The sequence below is a fragment of the Poromitra crassiceps genome (genome assembly GCF_964638095.1).
Source record: "Poromitra crassiceps genome assembly, contig: HAP1_SCAFFOLD_850, whole genome shotgun sequence".
NCBI classification, from domain to species: domain Eukaryota; kingdom Metazoa; phylum Chordata; class Actinopteri; order Beryciformes; family Melamphaidae; genus Poromitra; species Poromitra crassiceps.
This window is the reverse complement of record NW_028151559.1, coordinates 9,282-25,000: the sequence shown is the minus strand read 5'-3', so window position 1 is coordinate 25,000 and position 15,719 is coordinate 9,282. Positions and strand designations below refer to the sequence as shown.

The 15,719-nt window shown below is 47.0% G+C and overlaps 1 protein-coding gene across 1 annotated transcript in view; it reads left to right on the top strand.

Annotated features, from left to right (window-relative positions):
- LOC310771592 (uncharacterized protein) overlaps nucleotides 1-15,392 on the top strand; it is a gene marked incomplete at both ends in the record, with an annotated part of 34,095 nt that extends 18,703 nt beyond the window's left edge. The window contains 2 exons of the mRNA XM_083664171.1: nucleotides 524-699; nucleotides 15,277-15,392. Of these exons, the coding sequence (XP_083520297.1) occupies nucleotides 524-699; nucleotides 15,277-15,392 (292 nt within the window). The remainder of the gene's footprint in view (nucleotides 1-523; nucleotides 700-15,276) is intronic.
- Nucleotides 15,393-15,719: the final 327 nt, after the last annotated feature.

Sequence of the window (15,719 nt, the reverse complement as noted above, 5' to 3'; positions counted from 1 at the left end):
CTTCAGCGCTGTACCAGAGATTTTTTATCCGCCATTTATTTTCCCATAGACATTTCGTAACATGCTTATAAAAATAGTTTTACTTGGTCAAACCAAACGGTTCAGATATATTTAGAAACAGGAGAGACCACATAACATTTCACTCGGACCAAAACGTAACACAACTGCGGATTTAAAGAAAATATGTTTTCGATGTAGTTTTTCTTTAAGTTTTGGTCCGAGTCAAATGTTCTATGGTCTCTCCCGATTCTAAATATATCTGAACCGTTTGGTTTGACGAAGTAAAACTATTTTTTTTATAAGCCTTTTACGAAATGTCCATGGGAAAATAAAGGGCGGATAGAAATCTCTGGTACAGTGCTGAAGCAGGAAGTATACCGCGGGTCGCTTTGCGTCTCTATAAGCACGATCATTTCCAGAGGCTTCTTCTTCTGCGATGACGACCGGTGCTTCAGTGTCTTACTACGAATGGGCGAAACATGTTTTCCTAAAGTGTCTCCCTCTCTTGTGCCTTGCTGTGCAGAACCGTGGGCGCTTGGCGGAGAAGCGCACCATCCCCCTGCCGCCCAACCGCGTGCCCAAGAAGGAGCTGGCCTCCATCTTCAGCAGTGACGACAGCGAAGGCAGCGAGCGCGCCAGCGGGGACCATGCCCACATCAAGCAGGAGGACGAGCTGCATTACAGTATCATGAGAAAGAGGTGAGGTCCTCCACGCCGTCTGCTTCTGTGCAGCCTCAACCGTACTACGAGCCTTTTGCACGATGCTATTCTTAATCATAATGAATTGTATTTATTATTTGATATATATATAGCACACTTTAAAATATACGACGACATCTCAAGGTGCTTCGCAGAGAGTAGAAACAATCACAACATATTAATAGAGAGCCAAAGCGAAACGTCACTTCCTGCTTCAGCACTGTACCAGAGATTTTCATCCGCCGTTCGTTTTCCCATAGACATTTTGTAAAATGCTTATAAAAATAGTTTTACTTGTTCAAACCAAACGGTTCAGATATATTTAGAAACAGGAGAGATCGCATAACATTTCACTCAGACCAAAACGTAAAAAAATTATAGGTATAAAGAAAATATTTTTTCAATGTTGTTGTTTTTTTTGTGGTCCGAGTGAAATGTTCTATGGTCTCTACCGATTCTAAATGTAGCTGAGCCGTTTGGTTTGAACGAGTAAAACTATTTTTATAAACATTTTACAAAATGTCTATGGGAAAATAAATTGCGGAAGGAAATCTCTGGTACAGTGCTGAAGCAGGAAGTGACGTTCACTTTGCCTCTCTATATCCCAGACGTCTGTTTTTCAGCATTTTCCTATTATTGACATATTTAGTAGCCATTTTCTTGCGTTATGTTATATTGTCATAAGTGCCTGTATGTTGAAAATGTAAGGTATAGTTGTGTACTGAAAATCACAACAGATGAAAATGTCACGCTGCTGGTCACTTGATTCGGAAACATCTCTCCATGTAGCGGTGATACGTCTTCCGTCTTGTCTGCTCCTCTTCGGACGCTGTCGTCAACAGCAGAGGGACACAACTTTAAAGCTGACACGTCAAGAAGTCTTTGCGTGTGATTTTAGCTTCTTTTTGAAGTTCAAGATAAATGTGAAGACACACTGAAAAAACCTGTGGGAGGAGAGATAGTAGACCAAAATGGTGACCACACCACACACCTCAATAATGCAAAAAGAGCCCAAACAATGGTCTCGGATATGAATCTGTATCCACAAGTGAAATGACGAGGAGCCATGTTTCTATTCTAAAAAGGATTTTTGTCTTCTGCTTTGGGATGTGTGATGGAGTGGTGTGCGCGCTCTCTCAAAGTGTTAATTGGTTTGTTGGGCTGCGTTGCTTCTGCGAAGTCTCTCTGCATCTGTCTTGACTTGATATCGAAAAGACAGAGTCGCTCCACTTGCTACCCTCGCATATCGTCTGCCTGGAGCACTGATGGAGCAGTCTGATCATGGAGTGTTTAGTATCAAATATTTCTAAGGCATTGCACACATGCCATTGTACTTTTCTTTTATTTGAAGTGTATTGCATTTTGAGACGGTTATGACATTACTGACCAAATCAATAGTACTCAAATCTGCTTTCGTCTCGCTGTGCATCTCTTAAGAAACAATTGAAAGGGATTTTAGAGCTCAGGATATAACGAGAGTGTAAAACACAAATAAACTAAGACAAATGTGTGCTGCCTCAAAAACACTCCAGCAGAGATGAATAGCCGCTGTCCAGCATCCATGCATTAAACTTTCATCCGATGAGGAGGAGAGAAAAAACTTATGGATAAGAATGTATTTTTGCAATATTGTAGCAATTTTTGAGAAGTACTGAAAAAATCCCAAATAAAATTATATATACCACAAATGGTACAGAAGATATCTTAAAATGGATGCAAACATGATTAGTGGTTTGTTGATGAATATAAACGTTGCATTTTACTGTGAATGAGAGCTGAATACCGTGATTCTACCACGCGCCGTCGCGCTGTCTGTGTCCTGCCGGTGAAACTCCTCGCTGTCACGTGAAAAGAAGTGTCTGGTGGTGACTGCACAGTGCACATGTATCGGAGGAGGCAGGAGGTGCTAGTCTACGGCTCTCCCCCCGATCGGCAGAGGGGGGGCGGAGCAACAACTTGGGAACAGGGAGAATTGGCCAACTGGCCAAGTACAATTGGGGAGAAGATGGGAGAAAAAGCTGGCGGAAGAAATGAGTTGTTCAGCTGTTCCATTAGATCTTCAAAAATACGATCTGCATTTTGCTAAAGGCTATTTGGATACACATTCACTGGGCGCTCTCGCGTACATCATACACGTGCTAACATCGATGCTAACGATGCTAACACAACAGTAGGCGCATACATGGGGCAGGGTTACAGAGAGGTCAGCCCATTAAGACGAGTCAAATGATCTTGTGATAAGGAGGACAGGACCGCCTCTCTCTCTCTCTCTTCTCTCTCTCTGATGCCACACTGCACTTTGGTGATTATCCCCCCCTCTCTTTATGTGAAACCACGTTAAAATTAAGTCGTTTTCAATCTGAAATAAATGTCATTATTTTGCCTGTGTTTACGCTCGCATGCAACATAAACAGATTCATACGATTAAGAAATCAGAGGGGCTTAGTATGGAAACACATCATGCGCAGGCTGTTCCATTGATTCACCTCAGAAAGTCCCCCCCAGCTGCATTATAAGCAGCTTGTGCAACCTGATTAGCGGAGAGAGGGGGATGTTTTTCATGTCTCGAGACCTGCGTGTGACAGGGTGGACAGCACGGCGACTGTGATGCTCTCAATGGCTTCTCTAACCTCGTTTAAGGAGGGCCTTCCCCCCCTCCCCCCCCCTCCCCCCTCCCCCCTCCCCCCCCCTCCCCCCTCCCCCCCTCTCCCCCCCACGACACTTGTGCCGCTGGCGTGTTAAGATGATAATGAATTTAAAGAACACTTATGACTAATATGTCAGGCTTTTACCCTTTTGAAAAGGCGACGGGACTGGCTGGAGCCGCAGCTCGCGTCTGTTCTCCCGGCGCATCCGTCTCGGCACCGGGCGGTTATTCCCCCGATGTGGGTCTGGACGAGCGGGATAATGGCATGTCCAATCACGGAAATGTGATTTCCATTGACCGCAGCTTTCCTAAGTGAGTCGTAGAAGAAGGGTCTTAACAAATTGGATTTGGGCCCAATGGATGTGAAAAATACAGCGGGCTGGATGCGTTTGTGAGCATGTCTGCGGTGTCTCATCCACACGTCGTGACAGGGCTGATGGGCCACTGCAACTCGCACTGTAATCTACATATTGTGCACATGTTATTATCAGAGCCGTGTAGATAGAAGAGTCCCGACATCTCCCGACCAGTTTTTTTCCAGGAAGTAAAGGTCCTGGAACTCTTGAGTAAAAAAAGCAGCACTGTCGAGTTGCAGCAAAATAGACAGTTTGTGTTGTGCTTTGAAAGGGTTTTTCATCCCTTGAATCAAATTGTACATTATCAGCTTTATTTTAGCGTGCAAAAGTAGCGCGAGACCCATTCCTGGCTGTTCATTGGCTAATGAGTCTCGCATTTTGGTCCTCCGCTGACGCCACTCTCTCTCTAGGACACTAGTTATTATCATCAATTTATTAACAGCTCACCCTAAAATCCAAAATACTACATATTTTTCCTCTCACCTGTAGTGCTATTTACCCATCTGTATCGTTTTGGGATAGTTGCCTGAGCTTTGGAGATATCGGCCGCAGAGATGTCTGCCTTCTCTCCAATACAATGGAACTGGATGGTACTCGGCTTGTAGTGTTCGAAGCACCAAAAAAAGATACATTTGAAAAACTCAACAGTATTGTTTGTCTCTTTCCAGAAACCATGACCCGGTTACTCAATATAATGCACAGACTTTGCTGTGAGCAGTTTCATGTAGGAACTATTTTCTTTTGCACTCTCATGTAGGAACTAGCTAGCAGCTAGCGGGTGTAGTTCGTTCGGTCAAAAGAAAATAGTTGCTCCATAAAACTGCTCATAACAAGGTCTGTGGATTATCTTGAGTAACGGGGTCATGATTTCTGGAAAGAGACATTGCTGTTGAGTTTATCAAATGTATTTCTTTGGCACTTTGAGCACGACCACAAGCCGAGTGCCATCCAGTTCCATTGTATTGGAGAGAAGGCAGAAACTCTGCGGCCGATATCTCCCAAACTCAGGCAACTAACACAAAACGACATAGATGGCTATATAGCACTACAGGTGAGAGAGGGAATATGTATTTTGGATTTTAGGGTGAGCTGTTCCTTTAAAATTGTAAAAAGGTGTCGTTCTCCAAATTAGCAGTAACCTGGCTGCAATGTAACACGTCGAGGTGCTTTTGGTTTTGATGCGGTGCCTCGCTGGAAACATCTTGTCACTTTGTGCGACACCGAAGAATAGATTGCTTCAGTTTCTTCAGGTGGCCGGCGACTGCTGTGCAGTAGATACAGGAGGACCTGCCTCTGCTGTGCAGTAGATCCAGGAGGACCTGCCTCTGCTGTGCAGTAGATACAGGAGGACCTGCCTCTGCTGTGCAGTAGATCCAGGAGGACCTGCCTCTGCTGTGCAGTAGATCCAGGAGGACCTGCCTCTGCTGTGCAGTAGATACAGGAGGACCTGCCTCTGCTGTGCAGTAGATCCAGGAGGACCTGCCTCTGCTGTGCAGTAGATACAGGAGGACCTGCCTCTGCTGTGCAGTAGATACAGGAGGACCTGCCTCTGCTGTGCAGTAGATACAGGAGGACCTGCCTCTGCTGTGCAGTAGATACAGGAGGACCTGCCTCTGCTGTGCAGTAGATACAGGAGGACCTGCCTCTGCTGTGCAGTAGATACAGGAGGACCTGCCTCTGCTGTGCAGTAGATACAGGAGGACCTGCCTCTGCTGTGCAGTAGATAAATACAGGAGGACCTGCCTCTGCTGTGCAGTAGATACAGGAGGACCTGCCTCTGCTGTGCAGTAGATACAGGAGGACCTGCCTCTGCTGTGCAGTAGATACAGGAAGACCTGCCTCTGCTGTGCAGTAGATACAGGAGGACCTGCCTCTGCTGTGCAGTAGATACAGGACGACCTGCCTCTGCTGTGCAGTAGATACAGGAGGACCTGCCTCTGCTGTGCAGTAGATACAGGAGGACCTGCCTCTGCTGTGCAGTAGATACAGGAGGACCTGCCTCTGCTGTGCAGTAGATACAGGAGGACCTGCCTCTGCTGTGCAGTAGATACAGGAGGACCTGTCTCTGCTGTGCAGTAGATACAGGAGGACCTGCCTCTGCTGTGCAGTAGATACAGGAGGACCTGCCTCTGCTGTGCAGTAGATACAGGAGGACCTGCCTCTGCTGTGCAGTAGATACAGGAGGACCTGCTGTGCAGTAGATCCAGGAGGACCTGCCTCTGCTGTGCAGTAGATACAGGAGGACCTGCCTCTGCTGTGCAGTAGATACAGGAGGACCTGCTGTGCAGTAGATCCAGGAGGACCTGCCTCTGCTGTGCAGTAGATACAGGAGGACCTGCCTCTGCTGTGCAGTAGATACAGGAGGACCTGCCTCTGCTGTGCAGTAGATACAGGAGGACCTGCTGTGCAGTAGATACAGGAGGACCTGCCTCTGCTGTGCAGTAGATACAGGAGGACCTGCCTCTTGCGTCAGTGTCACTGAGCGATGTCTTCATAGCTTATGATGATGACAGAGGGGTTTGTCAAGTTCATGATTATCAGCCCGTCCCGCATCTCTTAACCAGATTAATGATAATGGCCGCCGGCTTTGCAGACAATCAGTTTACTCGGCACTCCATGGTGGTGCGCCTCTCCCTGCTGAATAAGCACAGAGCAGCTCTAGAGGCTAAAGTGCAGCCAGGGCCACAGAGACAGAGCCGACCCAAGTAGTCATTATCACAACATCAAAGCAGGAAGTACAGGCTTTATCACAACATCACAACAGGAAGTAGAGGGAAGCTCCTTGACGTGCGAGAAGCAAAAGCCTTGTCATGTTCAGAGGCACAAGGTCAGGAATGGTGTGACTCACAATAGCAATAACAACTCACAGGTATACAGCTCGGGCATGGACAGCAGACAGCACGGGGGTTGTTTGCAGGTACCTGACTTGAATTCATTAAAGTTGGATTTATGGAATTCATCTCGGAGGCTAAATATTTGATGCAGGTAACTTTTTAGCGTCTTACTCAGGGGCAGAGCAAAGCCTAACTGAGGGTTCGTTTCAGTTGGCCGTAGATAACAAGGCTTTGATTGAAAAGTGCTGACGGAGAGTCTGGGTAATTACCAGGCACCCACCGTGGATTTTAACAACTTACACCTGCTGACATCGGCCTTTCAGCCCGCGCCCTCCAGGAACAAAACTAATCCGCCCCTATACAGTACCCGTCATTAACCTCCGCCAAAACAAACATTTCTCTCTCTCTCAATCATGCATGAGGGCCATTTGTTCTTCTTAATCGTTTACATATGCAAATACATCCACCTAATATGCAAATACATCCACCTTAAATTCTGTATTTGTGTATTATGGCCGCTCGGCTAAGTAGATTAGCGGAGAGAGTCCCCCCAGACAAAGAAACATAAAGTCAACCGAGCGGTTGGGTTGTTGTTATTCCACGTTACTCGAGCTGTCAGAGTAAACCAAGCGGTTGGGTTGTTATTCCACGTACTGTAGCTGTCAGAGGCCAACGTCTGGGTCTGTTTATGTAAAGGCCGTCTCGACCTGTGCCCATCCTCTCAGCGGGAGCAGAGCTAATGTAAGTAGCGGTTAGACACTGAGCAGCTCAGCTCACACAGAAGAACCTAGTTATATCCCAAGGCTCTGCTATGTATTCTACTGTATATATATATATATAGTAGTTTTGGACTGGTGTTTCTCCTGAACACAAAATAAAATGGATGTGGTTGTAAGGTAGATAGCTCATAGATAGTTTGTAGACTTGAACTATTGTCTGCTTGCTTGACCGTTTTGCCCCAGAGAAATGTTGTTAGCGATGGAGTCAGTGTGAGCTTTGGTGCTCCTCCTCCTCGCTGAGAGATAACTGCAGTGCCGCCCGCAGGACTGTCTGCTGGACGTTCATCATGCTGAGAAGAAGGTGGCATTTTTGTAAAACGAGAAATAAGCTCAGACGATTCTCACATTCACAAATGCATGTCAAATAATAGTGATCTTTGCTCCTGTTGCACTCAGTCTGAGCAATAACAGGACAGAGAGAAACACAGATGGTGACTTTGCTACTGTATATCTATTGCATTTGACATATTGTCCTCTGGCTTTATTGACCAACTGTGTCATTGTTGCCAGTAAGGGGTCATAACTGTGTCATTGTGCCAGTAAGGGGTCATAACTGTGTCATGGTGCCAGTAAGGGGTCATAACTGTGTCATTGTGCCAGTAAGGGGTCGTGGGGTGATATGGGCAGTGTGAAATGACTGGAAATGGCTCTCTCCCCTAAAGCATTAATTAGTGAGCTTGGAGGTTTTATAGCTTTCTCGAAGAGCTTTCCGCTACCAGACATTTTGGCCTTGTTTACGTCGCTTCGCCATGGCAACAGAGTCCCAGCAATTGAGTAGCTGATTGGGCGTTGGCTAGAAGCGAGAGACGTCTCATTGTTTCCACATGCACGCATGCGGCAGCAACCGTGTTTGTCTATTTACAATAGAGTCCCCTGTGAAAAAACACCAGATCAACAAAAGATGGTCAACGCTGTTCCAGCAATTGAGGAGCAGATTTGGCATTTGGCTCGAAAGCGAGAAGTTCATAGTTTCCACATGTAAGGAAACATAGCGTTTACTATAATGGTCCGATGGACGAGGATGAAGAGATTTGGCCTCTCATACGGCAAATAGGATACTGTTTATGAAGCTCAAAAGAATGATATTGCATTGTTGTTTTAATAATTTCTTTAAGATAAGATATATATATATATATATATATATATATATACTATAAACTGAACTGGAACTTATTGAGATAAATTACAGTTAGTTACGTACAATGTAAAACAGAATAGAAATCAACTAGGGCTGCAACTAACGATTATTTTCATAATCGATGAATCTGTCGATTATTTTCTTTCGATTAATCGATTAGTTGTTTGGTCTATAAAATGTCAGAAAATGGTGGCAAATGACGATCAGTGTTTCCCAAAGCCCAAGATGACGCCCTCAAGTGTCTTGTTTTGTCCACAACTCAAAGATAATATCAGTTCACTGTCATACAGGAGTAAAGAAACCACAAAATATTCACATTTAAGAAGCTGGAATCAGAGAATTTAGACCTTTTCTCTTAAGATTGTACTCAAAACGATTAATCGGTTATCAAAATAGTTGCCGATTAATTTTCTGTCGATCGATGAATCGTTGCAGCTCTCAAATCAACACTGAAACCGTCGGCGTCTTCATGGCTTAGTGCAGGAGGAGGAGGACTTAAAACACAACATGGCCGACTTACTGTATATTTCATCTCCATTGTACTTTCCTCTTCTCCCTCAGCTGCCTTATCGACCTCACATCAGCTTGTAGAGCGCAGGCACAACAAGGAGAACCCAGGAGGAGCCGCGCGCGTCTTACTTATTTATGTATCTATTTCTGTATTTATTCATTACTCCCTCTACTCGCTGCATCCCAGCGGTGAAGCTGCCTTTTCCATCCAACTGTGAACAGCATGAGAATCGTGCCCTCTTTCGTCCACAGAAAATCTGCGAAAACATAAACATATACAAATCCATATCCCCGCTTTAGGCTTCACGTCTCCTCGTGTACTGTATTTTCTAAATAAGAGTCTGACATTTTATTGTCTTTTCTGAGAAAAACCACATTGTAGATTCCCTCTGTTTCTCAGTATTCTTGCCCATATATACCTTACTGTGCTGTAGTTGTTGAATATTGATGCCTGGTAGTATTTGAATATTGCTGGAGTCAGTGTTGTGGGGCCACCTGGACTGTGTGCTCCGTCTGTTGTCTTCAGAGTAGAGGAGTGTACAGTAAACCTGCAAGCACCAGATGTTGCTGCTGCACACCGCCTCTGTGACCTGTCTCTCTCTCTCTCTCTCTCTCTCTCTCTCCCTCTCTCTCTCTCTCTCTCTCTCTCTCTCTCTCTCTCTCTCTCTCCCCCTCCCTCCCTCCCTCCCTCCCTCCCTCCTCCGCCTCCACTTCCCGCTGTCTGTCTGTCAGCACTTTCCCAGTGCTGGTGTGAGACATGGCGTCAGGGTGCCCAGGCTGCCAGCTTCTGCCGGCTCACACCGTGACCTCCAGCCCCGCCACCTTAGCTCCTCTTGCCAGGGGCACCGCGGGCCTCTTGCCAGGGGCACCGCGGGGCGTTTTCACTGAGCCCGCTCGCTCTGCCAGGAGAGAGAGGCTTTTCATGTTGTTTGGACCACTTTGAATAGCGTCTCCCGCTGTAATGGTAGAGGGGGTCGAGAGAGAAAGAGAGAGAGAGAGAGAGAGAGAGAGAGAGAGAGAGAAGAGAGCCCCAGTAACTGATATAGCAAATGAAAAATCATCCACTGAAGTACAGTTTCTCCTCTTACTTTGACTAAATGACTTCAAAAATAGCATTTTTAATTTCCATTCAGCAATAAATCTAAACATACAATTACTGTGGAAGGCAAAAATATAATTGAAAATATTGTAAAAATCTGATTGCCACAAAAAAAAACACTGGACTATGATACCTATATGTCAAATAGAAATGTGTTTACTTATAATCTATACAGTTGGATACCAGTAGTATCCATGACAGACTGAGTGTTAGCACTAAATTCATTATCCCAGTGTGGGGTCACAGCGCGTGTGTGCTGTGGTTGGGGATGAAGGGGGCGTGGTCACAGCGTGTGTGCTGTGGCCGGGGGTGAAGGGGGCGGGGTCACAGCGCGTGTGCTGTGGTTGGGGATGAAGGGGGCGGGGTCACAGCGTGTGTGCTGTGGTTGGGGATGAAGGGGGCGGGGTCACAGCGTGTGTGCTGTGGCCGGGGGTGAAGGGGGCGTGGTCACAGCGTGTGTGTGCTGTGGCCGGGGATGAAGGGGGCGTGGTCACAGCGCGTGGCCAGGGATGAAGGGGGCGTGGTCACAGCGTGTGTGCTGTGGCCGGGGATGAAGGGGGCGGGGTCACAGCTTGTGTGCTGTGGCTGGGGATGAAGGGGGCGGGGTCACAGCTTGTGTGCTGAGGCTGGGGATGGAGGGGGCGTGGTCACAGCGTGTGTGCTGGGGATGGAGGGGCGGGGCCGGGGATGAAGGGGGCAGGGTCACATCTTGTGTGCTGTGGCTGGGGATGGAGGGGCGGGGCCGGGGATGAAGGGGTGGTAGTATTGAGCAGTTTGAGGGATGAGCTGAGGATGAGATGATGTCTCCGGCGTGCAGCCAGCTGATAAGAAGGCAGCTCGTGTCCTTCTTAGCTCTCGCCAGGCCCAACGGCCACAATATAACCCCCGAGCCCTCCCCCCCCCTCTGCCCGGCTAACCCCAGCCTTTAGCAGCTCCTTAGGGAGCGCTGACTCAGGCGCCTGGGTTTTAAACCCCACCCCCAACCCCCACCCCCCCCCCTGTCTTCCAGGGCTTGAGTATGACCTTGTCTCCCCTCGGTGAGGGAGGGAGGAGGGTGTTGAGGGAGGGTGAGAGGAGAGGTGGGGACAGGGCCAGACCCTCATTAGCCTATAAGCCAAGGCGGGACAGCCTAGGAAAAGTGCGCTAATTACCCCGCTAACGATGTCCTTGCCGCTCGCGGCTTAGAGTGGCCCGCTCTGCCGCGGGGATAATAACCCCCATCCATAACCTCTGGGAGAAGTTCAGGACGGCGTTCTTCTCACCATCACTTTGAGTGATGGGCAACCGGGCGCCGTTAGGAGGAGGCAGCGAGATGGATTTGGCAGCTCAGTCTCCGGCGGGTAGAATTTGTACCTGCTTTAGTGTGTGCGTGTGTATTTTACCTGCTTTAGTGTGTGCGTGTGTATTTTACCTGCTTTAGTGTGTGCGTGTGTATTTTACCTGCTTTAGTGCGCGTGTGTATTTTTATCGGAGTCACACGGGCCTAGCGCAAGATGCGTTTATTATACGACTTTCAGCACAATTAAAGAAAGCTCCACCGGCATCTCCTCCTCCTCCTTTTTCCTTTTGAAGAAACCATCGGACAGTCAGAAGCAGATAGCTACTAATTTGGGAAAGTTTGTATCCTCCCAAGAAGTCTATCATTAGTCCCCCCGAAAAGTTTGCAGTCACAATCCAATCGGTCCTCGCTTAGCAAACCGGCGGTGCCTGTTCTGTCTGCGTCTGTCTCTCCGGCGGTGCCTGTTTCTTCTGCGTCTGTCCTGTCTGAGTCATTGCTTCTTCTCTCTCTGTGTGACTGAAAGGTGAGTGGTGCAGCCAGCGGCAGCAGCGTCAGGGCCCTCCACGCACGGCTCTGCCTGCGTGTGGAAAACAGCTTTGGCGGCCGAGAGGCTGACATTACAGCGGCAGCCTGTAATCATGGGGCTGTAAAAACCCAAATCCAGCGGCCGCAAACAGTGTGGCCTCGTCATCGTGGTGTGGTGGCAGCTCGCTCGCTTCTGTCCCCGGGATCGGCTCGCCTCGTCAGAACCAGAACCAGAACCAGACCCCCGTCACAGATTCTGTTTTCAATAAAGATGCCAGTCAAAAGCCTATAAAGGAGCGTTCCCTCTTAAGAGCTGCTCGCTTGGTTAAACTTGACAAGGGGAAGAGACCGGGGGCATGAAATTGGCATGTCTAAACGTGATTATATCATATAAACACATGTAGTAAATGTGTGTATCGAGTTATATTCTGAGGAACGAGGGCGAAGCGACATGACACGATTTGTCCCGTACTTCTGGTCTCTGGAACGTTCTCTGAGGTCACATTTATGTCCCCCCCGTCGCTGAACAATAAAGGCTTTGGGATATTCTGCTGAAAACCTAAATTAGATTCAACCCCAAAAATATTGCCCAAATTATGTCTCTCTCTTACCAAGCTGTTTACCATTACCCTGGCATTGTACGCCCGCTATACTCCCTCAAACACTAAGCGCCGATTTTCCATCATTATGGCGTTTAATGCGATCAGCATGGTAATCAGATTGCGAATGAAATGCCTCCGTGACACAGTTGTGTGTGTCCATTGGTCTGGGGAGGTTAGAGAGGCGTCTGGCTGGGGCGTCGGGGGAGATTTGAGCCTAATCTGTAAACCCTCCCCCTCCCCCTCCCCTTCCTCCTCCTCCTCCTCCTCCTCCTCCTCCTCCTCCTCCTCCTCCTCCTCCTCCTCCTCCTCCTCCACCTCCTCCTCCTCCTCCTCCACCTCCTCCTCCTCCTCCTCCTCCTCCTCCTACCTTTGGGTGCTGAAGGGCAGGACAGGCTGTCCGAGAGGTTCTGATGGAACCCCTTTGTTGCAGAATACCTCCTGTTGAAGTCGAGACATGGCAATGGAAGTTGTGAAGCCCTTTCTTTCAGTTGCCAGTTTGTTGTCTTTCAAGTTGCCTGCGGTCCATCATCTGCCACTGATGAAATATATTGCCTCTTTAACATCACCTTTCCACATCTGTTATTTTGAGATACAACTCAACTGACTTTTATCTCCTTCTCTGTCTGTTCACCTCCTTTCATCATTACCATGTTCCTGCATTTGAAAAAGAGACATAATCAGGTTTTAAGCTGATAAACTACTTATGAGTTGCGAATGTGTTGATTAATGCATCTTAAGGTGGAAGATGAGCAGGGATGAGAGCCAAAAGTGCTGGGTGCGGTAGTCTGTCAGAGTCTATTAGACAGCTCAGAGCTAACAAGACAGACACTTATAGCTACCTGTGTGAATGTTGTTACATAGCTCAGAGCTAACAGACAGACACTTATAGCTACCTGTGTGAATGTTGTTAGCTCAGAGCTAACAGACAGACACTTATAGCTACCTGTGTGAATGTTGTTACGTAGCTCAGAGCTAACAGACAGACACTTATAGCTACCTGTGTGAATGTTGTTATGTAGCTCAGAGCTAACAGACAGACACTTATAGCTACCTGTGAGAATGTTGTTAGCTCAGAGCTAACAGACAGACACTTATAGCTACCTGTGTGAATGTTGTTACATAGCTCAGAGCTAACAGACACTTATAGCTACCTGTGTGAATGTTGTTAGCTCAGAGCTAACAGGACAGACACTTATAGCTACCTGTGTGAATGTTGTTAGCTCAGAGCTAACAAGACAGACACTTATAGCTACCTGTATGAATGTTGTTACATAGCTCAGAGCTAACAGACAGACACTTATAGCTACCTGTGTGAATGTTGTTAGCTCAGAGCTAACAGACAGACGCTTATAGCTACCTGTGTGAATGTTGTTAGCTCAGAGCTAACAGACAGACACTTATAGCTACCTGTGTGAATGTTGTTAGCTCAGAGCTAACAGACACTTATAGCTACCTGTGTGAATGTTGTTACATAGCTCAGAGCTAACAGAACAGACACTTATAGCAACCTGTGTGAATGTTGTTAGCTCAGAGCTAACAAGACAGACACTTATAGCTACCTGTGTGAATGTTGTTAGCTCAGAGCTAACAGGACAGGCACTTATAGCTACCTGTGTGAATGTTGTTAGCTCAGAGCTAACAGACAGACACTTATAGCTACCTGTGTGAATGTTGTTAGCTCAGAGCTAACAAGACAGACACTTATAGCTACCTGTGTGAATGTTGTTAGCTCAGAGCTAACAGGACAGGCACTTATAGCTACCTGTGTGAATGTTGTTAGCTCAGAGCTAACAGACAGACACTTATAGCTACCTGTGTGAATGTTGTTAGCTCAGAGCTAACAAGACAGACACTTATAGCTACCTGTGTGAATGTTGTTACATAGCTCAGAGCTAACAGGACAGACACTTATAGCTACCTGTGTGAATGTTGTTACATAGCTCAGAGCTAACAGACAGACACTTATAGCTACCTGTGTGAATGTTGTTACATAGCTCAGAGCTAACAGACAGACACTTATAGCTACCTGTGTGAATGTTGTTATGTAGCTCAGAGCTAACAAGACAGACACTTATAGCTACCTGTGTGAATGTTGTTACATAGCTCAGAGCTAACAGACAGACACTTATAGCTACCTGTGTGAATGTTGTTACATAGCTCAGAGCTAACAGGACAGGCACTTATAGCTACCTGTGTGAATGTTGTTAGCTCAGAGCTAACAGGACAGGCACTTATAGCTACCTGTGTGAATGTTGTTAGCTCAGAGCTAACAGGACAGGCACTTATAGCTACCTGTGTGAATGTTGTTAGCTCAGAGCTAACATGACAGGCACTTATAGCTACCTGTGTGAATGTTGTTACATAGCTCAGAGCTAACAGACAGACACTTATAGCTACCTGTGTGAATGTTGTTAGCTCAGAGCTAACAGACAGACACTTATAGCTACCTGTGTGAATGTTGTTACATAGCTCAGAGCTAACAGACAGACACTTATAGCTACCTGTGTGAATGTTGTTAGCTCAGAGCTAACAGACAGACACTTATAGCTACCTGTGTGAATGTTGACGCTGTAGAGGAGACAGTGCTGTCTGGATAGAGAGGCTTTCTATGGTTAGCTGCCATACGCTGGATGTACATGTGGCTGGTTTATCACACGCTGGCTTGCATTGTGTTGTGAGGCTGCCATGTTTTAGTTTGATGCTGCATTTGAATCCACTGTGTCACAGTGGATTGTGTATGGCATGTGAGCTGCGCTGACTCTGTCTCTTCCTGGTGTGTGTGTGTGTGTGTGTGTGCGTGCGTTACAGCCGTGACAGTGACCTCTCTACAATCATCTCCAACCTGCACCACACCAGACAACACGGCATGCCAGAGGGCCAGTCAGGCTCCGACCACGACCACGACACCAGCACTGGACACACAGGTAGGACCACCACCCGCGCTCTGTGTGTGTGTGTGTGTGCGTGTGTGTGTGTGTGTGTGTGTGTGTGTGTGTGACTGTGAGTGAGTGAGAGAGGGAGAGAAAGAGAGAGAGAGAGAGAGCGGTGCACGCAATATGTCTATGTGTGGATAATACAGGCGAGAGGATCTTTCTCTTTCTTTCTTTCTGTCTTTCTTTCTTTCTTCCTTTCTTTCAGTCCGGGCTAATGCTATACAGTAGCTCCTTTACATCTCCTGTAGAAGATTTAATTTACTCAAATTTTTTTGATTAGGGGGAATTTACCATAAGCTTATTATGACTCATTCCCAA